The sequence below is a fragment of the Trachymyrmex cornetzi genome, unplaced genomic scaffold, assembly GCF_001594075.2.
Source record: "Trachymyrmex cornetzi isolate Tcor2-1 unplaced genomic scaffold, Tcor1.1 scaffold1400, whole genome shotgun sequence".
Lineage (NCBI taxonomy): Eukaryota > Metazoa > Arthropoda > Insecta > Hymenoptera > Formicidae > Trachymyrmex > Trachymyrmex cornetzi.
In genome coordinates this window covers 51,488-62,665 of record NW_017295984.1, presented here as the reverse complement: position 1 = coordinate 62,665, position 11,178 = coordinate 51,488, and the positions used below count along the sequence as shown (strand labels likewise).

At 33.0% G+C, this 11,178-nt stretch overlaps 1 protein-coding gene and 1 pseudogene across 1 annotated transcript; one reads left to right on the top strand and one right to left on the bottom strand.

Annotated features, from left to right (window-relative positions):
• Positions 1–182: 182 nt before the first annotated feature.
• On the top strand, positions 183–3,956 carry LOC108771164 (uncharacterized). Its single transcript, XM_018523091.1, has 3 exons — positions 183–1,955; positions 3,432–3,600; positions 3,892–3,956. The coding sequence occupies exons 1-3, from the start codon at positions 183–185 to the stop codon at positions 3,954–3,956; spliced, it is 2,007 nt and encodes a 668-aa protein (XP_018378593.1).
• Positions 3,957–5,319: 1,363 nt separating this feature from the next.
• LOC108771165 (putative nuclease HARBI1) lies at positions 5,320–9,351 on the bottom strand (annotated as a pseudogene).
• Between the last annotated feature and the right edge of the window lie 1,827 nt (positions 9,352–11,178).

Sequence of the window (11,178 nt, the reverse complement as noted above, 5' to 3'; positions counted from 1 at the left end):
TTATTTCTTGTGAACTCTCGAGTCATTTTTTCCATTTTTAACAATTTCAAATCTATCTCCTTTGTGCACAATGGTGAAGACACTAAGTTGTTCAAAATCCGAATAATAATAAAAAATTTTTAGCTTTTGAATGCATAAAGAATATTGAATACAGCACAAGGAGACTACATATAAATAAGAAAATGGATATTTTAAGCCATTCGATACCGATTTTGAACAACTTAGTGTCTTCACCATTGTGCACAAAGGAGATAGATTTGAAATTGTTAAAAATGGAAAAAATGACTGGAGAGTTCACAAGAAATAACACAATTTTCACACATGCGGATAAGGGGAATACTACTGTAGCGATTGACAGGGATCGTTATATTGACACGGTAAATGAAATGCTCAGAGACGAGTGTACGTATACTATTGTTAAGAAAGATCCGACTAAAATATTGACAAAACAATTACAAATGTTGCTTGTTAGATGGAAGAGGCAGGGCCACATAAACGAAACCACATATAAAGGGTTATATTGCAGCGATGGCACTCTAGCGCGTGCATATGCAGTGCCTAAAATACACAAACCAAATGTACCATACAGATTGATTGTTTCATCTATAGGAAGCCCTTTATATGAATTTGCTTCCTTCTTACATAAGATCTTGTTTGATTCATTGCCTAAGGCGGACAGTTTCATAAAAAATAGTTTCGACTTGGTAGACAATTTAAGAGGAATATACACGAACAATAATTATAGTTTGATCTCGCTTGATGTTGTTTCATTGTTCACGAACATCCCTTTGGATTTAGCACTTGAATGTGTCAATGATCATTGGGAACACATCTTGAAGAATTGCAAATGTTCGCAATCTGAATTTGTAGAAGCAATCAATCTGGTATTGGATTCTACATATTTTCAGTTCGATGGAACTATATATAAACAGAATTTCGGCACTCCCATGGGCTCGCCATTATCACCCATCGTGGCAGATTTGGTCATGCAAAAATTAGAGAAAGTGGCTTTATCAAGTTACAACAACGAAGTTTTATTGTACTATCGATATGTTGACGATCTACTTGCGGCAGTTCCGAAAGACAAGATCAACGATTTTCATAATAGTTTTAATACATTCCATCCTAGACTGCAGTTCACATTGGAAGTGGGTGATGACTCTATTAATTTTCTTGATGTGACGATAATGGTTAATGTAGACCGGTTCTCGTTTAATTGGTACCGGAAGCCAACTTTCTCAGGGAGATTCTTAAATTATCTTTCGAACCATCCAGAATCTCAAAAAAGAGGTATTATCTTCAATTTAGTTGATAGAGCCATATTCTTATCTGATTCGTCTTTCCACCATGAAAACATAGAACTAATTATTGATATTCTCATTAATAATGACTTCCCTCTGAAGTGTATTTTTGATGCTATTAATGAGAGATTACGTCACATTAAACATAGATCTAGAGTATCACATGACCAAAGTGACCTCAATGACAAGAGTGCAGCAATGACTTCTTGGTTTTCTGTGCCGTTTATCAAAAATATTACTGACAAATTCATGAAATTGAATAGAGACGACTTAAAAGTTTCGTTTTTTAGTTCGAACAAGATCAGTAAATTTGTTGGTGTACATAAGGACAGAATACCAGAGGAAGTTAAAAATGACGTTGTATACAAAATTAACTGTAACGATTGTAATGCAACCTATGTTGGACAAACGAGCAGACAATTAAAAACTAGAATATATGAACATCGTAACCACATTAAATGGAATACGTCTGCTCGTTCAGTGATTACCGACCATAGGTTGCAATATGCACATGACTTCGACTGGAATAATGTCAAAGTTCTTGATGTAGAGTCTTGTTACACAAAGCGCTTAATTTCCGAAATGCTTTATATTAAGAAACAGGAGAATGGCATTAATTTACAAACAGACACGGTTGGCCTTCACAAAGAATATGTAAATATTATAAATAAATTGTAACGTATTGGTACTGGCGGAAATTGTTTCCATCGAATAGCGGTCAGAAACACAGAAACGGCCGTACTGTGAACATGGCTCTGCTGAGAACAATTAAAAATTTTTCTGATCCAGACGGTTTCTATTAATATTACCGATTTGTCATACATTTTGACTCTTTGGTATTAGTTTTTTAATGTTATTGTTCTTGTAATTTTGACGACGGAACGTGGAAACCGCTTATATTTCTTGGTCACAATCTGCTATTCCATACGATTTGGTGAGAACTTTTAAAACTTTCTTGTCCTTTGTTATTAACGTCATTCTGAGCTTCAAATTTAACACGTTATAGAAACACATAACGAGCAAGAGTTACTGAAAAAAACAAATTTTTGTATTTACATGAAGCATGATTTTATGGATTTTTTGTCATTAACTTTATATTTTTCTTCTGTTTTTTCACGTACAATTTAATACTATCATTCTTACTAGACGTATAATAAGATATTAGCTAATTACTTTCACGCTTTGTTAACGATCATTGTTCTGCGTCATGTCGTAATATTAAAAAAGACTACGATAATTCTCATCATCGCTGGATTACTGATTTTTTCTTTGTTTTTAATCTGTTAACATTTAGATTCATTTCAAACGCAAATGACCAATCAGTCGTTTTGACTTTTGAATATGTATTCACGGAGGAACTGCATGAGGCTTTGGAATGAAGATAAACGTTCTTAACAGCTTTCTATAGTTTAGTTATTTTAGTTATGATCTCTATTTTATAGTATGTGTGTTGTACCAGAGGTAATAATTTATTTTATATTGTATCTGAAGATGGTTCAAATGTAGAACCGAAACATGTTATACTTATAATTAGAATTACACAATTTATATTTCAAACGAACTTCTTTACTGGATAATTATAAACTTGAATGTGTTAATCACTTCTTAGTTATTTGATGATTACATACGACTCTTATTTGCCTTGTTTCCAATTATTACATTTTGAATTTTAAGAGTCCTTTACTTATAAATATTTATATAATCGTCTATCAAATTTTGTGTGTGTGTGTGTGTGTGTGTGTATCAGTAGATAATTATATGTGCCTTCCAACAAGCGACACGGTGTGACACAATGGATCATTATATTTTTGTTGTTTGCCAATGTTAAACAAAGATGACATGATCACTGTGTCGGGAGGGCTCCGATTGCACACATCGCATATTGCACACATGTATCGCTGATTGGCCAATTTAAAAATAAAATAATCTCATTGGCAAAACAGTGAAAAATTACTAGGCACCAGTTGATATGAGTGGTGTGTACAATCAGAACTGTAGGCAAACGGGATCCTCCTCACTGTGTCACACTGTGTTGCTTGTTGGAACGCACCTTATATAAATCCTATCTGGAATTATAAATAGCAAATTTTAATAAATTTTTTCACAATTATACATAATTTTGTATTTCAGATTATGGATAACATGTTCTCGAAAAAAGCCTGGTGTAGACCAGTAGCACTTGGTTCATCTACTGGTCAATTAATTAAAAATATTGATGCAGAAGAATGTTCTCCAACTTGCTCAAATTTTTCTGAAGATGATTCTCGGCCTAACAAGAAAAATAATATTCCTAAAAAGAGTATGTCAAATATTGATGAATATATAATGTGTGTGTGTGGGTGCGTGCGTGCGTGTGTGATTTTGAATATATATTTTAATTAAACAAGAATTTGCATATAAATGTTTCTTGTAAAGAAATTAACTGTTTATATATAGTTTGTAATTGACATACAATTTTTTAAACGTTTTGAGTTGACCAAATTGTTTGGATTTTGCTTTTTAATAAAATCCGAATGACTTTAGTTCAGTCCAATTACACTTATTTCAATTCTGTATTCTATTTAGATGTTAAATATTTCATTTTTTTCAGATATAAAAACCAAGAGATCAATAACAAATCTTTTTGAAGAGAGATTGACAAAAACAGGAACATGAACATAAAAAACAGAAACGTCACGATGAGAGAATGCTTTTAGAGACAAAATTGGTTAATGCTCTTACATAATTCTTAAACAGGTAACATTTCTACTTCGTGATGTTTATTTAAAAATACTCATAAAAGCTTAATATCTATTTTATTTTATACTTTATAGATTATAACAGAGAAATAAATATTTTCATTTTTTCTCTCTTAAGAATTTTCGCTTAAAAATCTCTTAAGATTCAATATTTCTTGTTAATTACATAGAGAGATCTTTATTTTTAGTCCGTACCATGTGTTTATTTTTATTATTATATTTTCAAGATATATATAAAATGAAAGTGATACATCTGTTAACTGTGATATGATAGATTTCAATAATAGTTCTACTTTTAGTATTCATTTAACAATATTATAATCCATGGAGATGGGAAGTATAATGTGTTATAAGTAATGACTTAAATTATTTTTATCCTCTTATAATGCTTTAATCATGACGTTACAATTTTTCATAATAGTAATGGTAATGCCACAACTGGAATAGTCACTTTTAATAAATAACTGTACACCATTACACGTTACCTATTGATAAAAACTAAAAAGTAATTTGATAGTTGACGTTATTTAACGAGTAAAAGTAACATTACTAATGTAGTACTTTTACTCGTTACTTAAAGATTAGTTACAAATTACTTTTTTCAGTGAATAACGCACAATGAGTAAAGCAATAATCGTACCTATGAGAATCCATTGTAACCATTTTCCACCAGACAATCAAAAATTGTTTTCTAAGTGAATTCTTTAGGTAAATTTCATAACACACACTTTATGTCTGAACGTTTATGAAAAATTGTAATGTTATAATCAAATTGTTATCATAAAAGTAACGTTAATGCTAACGGTGAAAGAAGAATTACTTCCTATCTCTGCTATAACTGTTAGAATATATTTTGTTTTATAGTTTAAGGGTCGATTGTTCCATCTTTCGATAAATTTTATCTGTTAAGTAAATCTGGCAATCCGCACACGTGATTGGGTAATCTTGTTACTTACCTAACAGATAAACTTTACCTAAAAGATGGAACAATCGGCCCTAAAATCAGTAAAGATTAATATTATTTTCATACTTTAAAGAACTAAGTATTTCTTGTCTCATGTAAAGGATTTTTTTTTATTTTATGTTGTTTTAGATTATTCTTAGTTCTTACCATATATTTACATTTATTATTATATTTTTAAGATGACACAAAATATGGGTGATATATTTGTGCTATGAATTTTGATCTGTTATGTATTTAGCAAATGTCTTTATTTGAGAGTACCTGTACATATGATAACCTTATACGATAAAATGTCTATATTTTTTATTATGTTGCTTTGGTTTTTGTACAGTGTAATAATTACAAATATATGTTTATACAAAGTTAAAGTTTAATTAAATTCTCTTTGTAACATATTCATTATCATGTCCCTTTTATAAATTCCATTGTTATTTGCTTGCCTTTGATCAATATGATGATCTTGTGCTGAAGTATCTGTAGCTGATATTAACGGTATTATTGCGAGTTCATCTTTATTCAGTATACAAATATTATGAATGACGCAGCATGCTACAATATATTCAGCCATGAGATCAATTCTGGTCATAGGTAAGCAATGCACCAAACTCCTCAATCGTGTTTTTAATAAATCAAAATACCTTTCAACTACTACTCGTGCAGAGAATTGGCAAAAATTATAATGCTTTTGGGCAGCACTCAAATGTCCATTATCTTTGTATGGTACTAGTAAATGTTCGTGCAATGCATAGGCACAATCTCCTACTAAATGACTGTCGAATGGAAATTTTCTTCATTATTCAGATATGTTGCCACTTCTGATTGTCTAAATATTCGCTGATCGTGTACAGAACCAGGATGACCCACATAACAATGAGTTATGAGTGCTCTATGATCACACACAACCTATAACAAGAAAAGAAATTGAAAATAAAACAAATTAACATGTTTATCTAGCAGAATTTATGTTTATTTAATTTTACAGGTAAAAGTATTCTGTGGTAAAATTAGACTATTTCTTTTGATATAAAAGAAATATTTCCAAAATAAACATGGCTAATAAATAATGATAATATAATATCTTATATAGCTGAAATTACTATAATAAATAGTTTAACAGTTTTAAATACCTGAAGCTGAATAGAGTGATATCCTTTTCGGTTGATGTAATCTGCTGCGTTTTCTTTAGGTGCTTCTATTTGTATGTGCGTTCCATCTATAGCACCAATTGTGTTAGGGAATCTACTGTTTTCTTTAAATTTATTTATTACTGCTCGTGCTTCTTCACCTGATGGCCACGATATAAATTGATGAGCTCTTTTAAACAGTGCTCGTGTTACCGTCCTAACAGCTCTCAAACCTGTAGCTTTTCCTACATTGAAGCGATCGCAGATAGATCTGCAAATATATAAAAACAATTAAAAGTTAATTTAAATACTTGCATATTAGGTGAAAAACATAATACACATAATATGCAATATAATGAAAGCAATAATCATACCTATACGAATTCATTGTAGCCATTTTCCACAAGGCAATAAAAAATTGTTTCTAGGTGAAATTGTTTCATACCCTTTCGTCTTCCGCACAAGATCTTTCGAAATTATGTGCAATATATATTCGAACGTTGCTCGTTTCAATCTAAAAACAAGTTATATTTGCTTCTATTATTATATATTATATATTATTACTAATATTATTCTCTAATATTATTGTATCTTATATGCAACAATAACAACTACAAAAGTTACACAAATAAGTGTTTTTAAGTAATGTGTGTGTGTGTGTGTGTAATGAAATAAATAATCACAATATTTAAAATTCTTTTACGCATAATATTCTTCCCACGTAGCACATCAGCGCTTAAAAAGCGCTAAAAAAGCGCTTCTACGGGTGCATAAATCTAGCAGTTTTTTAGCGCTTTAAAAGCGCTATCAAAATCCACTATAAAAAGCGCACTATTAGCGCAAATAATCAGCGCAAAATAAATGCAGTTTTATAGCACATTTATAGCACTTTCCGCGTAGCACAGCAGCGCCTGCAAAGCGCTCGAAAAGCGCTATAAAAGCACATATAATCAGCGCAAAATAAATGCAGTTTTATAGCACATTTACAGCACTTTTCATGTAGCACAACAGTCCCTGCAAAGCGCTCGGAAAGCGCTGTGAAAGAGCATATAATCAGCGCAGGATAAAAGCAGTTTTATAGCACATTTATAGCACTTCCCGCGTAGCACAGCAGCGCCTGCAAAGCGCTCGGAAAGCGCTATAAAAGCGCTATGAAACTGCATTTACCCTGTGCTTTGCAGGCGTTGCTGCATGGAATTTACTCTCCAGATAGAAAACATTTGAGGAGATCAAAATAACAAAATATTTGCAATTGTTTTATACTTTATTACAAATATGTAAATGATAATTTACATTTACATTTAAAATTTCTAAATTTCTAACTTGCCCATATTTGAATAATTTATTACAACAGGATTTTTTATTTTAGTTTAGTAACTATAACTTATAAAATAATTAGAGAAAATTAACTTGATAAACTGTATCGCAAAATTTAGATATTATTGATTGATCGAAAAATACAAGTAAAGAACTAAGGACTAAATCTTAAACAGTATTTAAACAGTATTACTTAACAGTATTTAAACAGTATTACTTAACTTAAACAGTATTTTATTAAGTAGAATGGACAAAATTTAAGCGCTAATAATTTTACAATAATAACATAAGCAAAAAAGTACAAAAATAGATTAATAACAAAGCTCTAGCGAATTAAATCAAACTATGAAATTACCTATAAGAGCCGACATTGGATGGATTTGTGTATATAAATTTATTCAAGTATTACAAATGTAATATATGATTGGATTTGCCATTTGGATCCTTTTCAATAATAGTGGTAGACTATCCTACGTGGTAGGACTATTATTCAAAAGGACCTAAACGGCAATCGAAACGTTGAATAAATTTATATACATAAATCCATCCAGTGTCTCTTATAAGCAATTTTAAAGTTTGATTTAACTACAAAAATACTGACAAGACATTACAAAATACTACTACTCAAATTAATACTACTCTATTGGAGGTAAGATTATCTTTGGCAGATAACAAAGTAAGAAGATGTAAAATTGATAATTGAAGATCATTATTCTGCCAGGAAAAGTGTTATCTTTAAAATAGTTCTTTACTGAGCTCAATGCGATCATTTTTCGTTAAGTTATTTCCAATTTAAAATATTGTTGTCATTAGCTGAAATTATGATTTTAATTTTTCCTAATATGAACTGCATGGAGTTAGATTGGTCGGAATTGAATTTCATTGTAGGTGTGAGTGTGTGTGTGTGTGTGCGCGCGCGCGCGCGCGCGTGTGTGTATGTGAGTGAGTGAACGAGTGTATCATTGCGTATCACAAGCATAATGACAAGCATACTACAGGCACACTCACTCACCTACTCACTCACCCACTCACTCACCCACACACTCACCCACTCACTCATCCACTCACTCACGCACTCACTCACTCACTCACCATACGAACATCCTCACACACACACACACACACACACGTGCGCGCGCGCGCGCATGCACACACGTACGCTCACACATGCACACACGTACGCTCACACATGCACGCACGCACATGCACACACAGGCACGCACACGTGCACGCACATGCACACGCATGCACACGCAAAACGCACATAAACACACACACAGGCACGCACGCACGCACGCACACGCACACACAGGCACGTACATGCACACGGACGCACACGCACACACAGACACGCGCTTGCACGCACACGCGCACGCACATGCACACGCACGCACACGCAAAACGCACATAAACGCACACACAGGCACGTACATGCACACGGACGCACACGCACACACAGACACGCGCTTGCACGCACACGCACACCACACGCACACGTACACGCACACACACGCGCGCGCACACACACAATAATTCAATTCCAACTAGTCGAACTCTATGCAGTTTATATTAGGAAGAATTACAACCATACTAATTTTAGCTAATGAAGTGGTATTTGAAATTTGGAAATATAATGAAAAATGATTATATCGAGCTCGATGAGGAAGCATTTTAAAGATGACATTCTATTTTTTCATGTGAAATGATCAATGATTAGCAATTATCAATTTTGCATCTTCTTACTTTTTCAGGGATCGCACGGACGATTCTGCTTCATACACATCATGTTGCCCTTTTTCCTTCCTCCGCTAGTAGGATTTCGGCCTCTGTTCTCTTAAAGCTCTAGGGCCGGTATTCATAGTCGGTTCTTATTTTAAGACCATCTTAAGTAATGTCTTAAGTCGCTAATGCGGCCTTCTGATTGGTTCATGACATCTTAAGACTGTACTTAAGACGGTCTTAAATATAAGATCCGACTATGAATACCGGCCTAGATATACCAAAGAAGCGCATTTCTTTTATCTGATCCAAAATGCCGACAACCTTCCTATTGGCTATTTCGACCGCCATTTCGATCTAGTTGTATGTAGTCCAATAAGCACTTAGTATTATTGGTATAGGGTACTTATGGTTAGTAAGTAAAAAATGGAGGATTTGTGTGCTACTTTGGTATATCTAGAGCTCTTGTTGCTCTCGAAATCATCACTGCAGTTGTCGATCACGTTGGTATTCCGTTGTCTGCAGCCCTCTTTTTTGAATGGCTGCGAAGCCATGTACTAATAGCTCCCGATACTGTTGCTTTCATAAAATTGCCTTTGTACTGGTGGGCACATGCATCTGGAAAATAAGAATTAGGCTATTTATATTAAGTATAATAAAAACTAAATACCAAGAGGTGAGAATCTGACGTGGATATAAGTGTGCAATATATAATTATGTAATCTCAATTTATTCTAACTTATTGTTAGAATACATGGGCGTTTTAGTGCACACTTAGATCCACATCTGACTCTTATCAGCTCTCTTTTCTCAAAATTATTGTATTCTAATTATTGTATGTCTGTGCAATCTAAGACCACAAAAATATTTATAAAATATTAAAATAAATCTTATAAATATTTTGTAAATTTTTATAAATATTGTGTGCTATCTGGGATTATGCTTTTAAAATAATATAAGTTAAGAATATAAGTAGAGATATAATATCTAATATATCATACAATACTTAGTCATAATATCTTCTTGCTACGTAACTGTATTAATTGCCAGCGCTACTGTCAATCTTAACACACTGCCAAGTTCCGGCTTCACACAATTGCACTACAAATAGATCGTTAAACATTAGCCAGTATTGATAGTGTGCGTGTGCGCGTGTTGTGTGCGTGGGCACGTGTGTGTGCGTGTGTGTGTGCGCACGTGCGTGGTGTGTGCGCGCGCGCGCGCGAAATATTATATAAACATATAATTAAACGTGTTTACATGTATAATTTGTAACCCTAAACTTTTCATACGAAACATTTTTCTCTATCCCTACTAGTTTTCGAGATATTTGACTGGATCACTTCAGATGGTCCACCCTGTATATTATTAAAATGTTGAAAAAGAAAAGAGATATTGAAAAATTTGTTGACATACCTTTTTTTCTAGGAATCGAACTATTTTCGTCTAGAAAATATATGGAGAATGATGCATGAAAGATGGCAAGAAAAGCATCCCAAAATGTTTCTTCATTTCGATAGTCATTTCTTTTAGCCATCATTTTTTTTCGAACACGGTACTTCGCACTAGCAGGGATGTGCTCCAAAACTTGACTCTGTCAACTCCGAGTATCTTTTATCTTTATTCAACATTCGGTGACCAACAAGGATAAAATGGGTGCATTCAGTACCACAACCGCTCATTGAGCGCTCAGTGAGCTCTTGCATTTGATTGGCATATTCCATTAGATCTAAAAATATACTCCAATTAGATATAAGAGCTCACTGAGTGTTCAGTAAGCGGTAAGTAAATATGCATCGCCATGATCTCTAATAATTAAGAAAACAATAAAAATTAGAGATCATGGCGATGCATATTTTCTTACATATTGATATGTTTTGTATATTTTTCATTAATATTTTTCTCATGTTTTTAATCTAAAGGCCCAGACACAGACTCTTGCATAACGCATAATGCATAGTGCATAAGGGAATTAACCAATCGAAATTCTTCTTTTCCATGGAATGGGAGGAAAG

Bases quoted from the DNA above. Each gene is read 5' to 3' on its own strand.
- LOC108771164 (XM_018523091.1), top strand. From the start codon at position 183: ATGGATATTTTAAGCCATTCGATACCGATTTTGAACAACTTAGTGTCT. The intron at 1,956-3,431 runs GTAAATATTATA...TTTGTATTTCAG, and splicing joins TTGGCCTTCACAAAGAATAT to ATTATGGATAACATGTTCTC. The intron at 3,601-3,891 runs GTATGTCAAATA...CATTTTTTTCAG, and splicing joins AAATAATATTCCTAAAAAGA to ATATAAAAACCAAGAGATCA.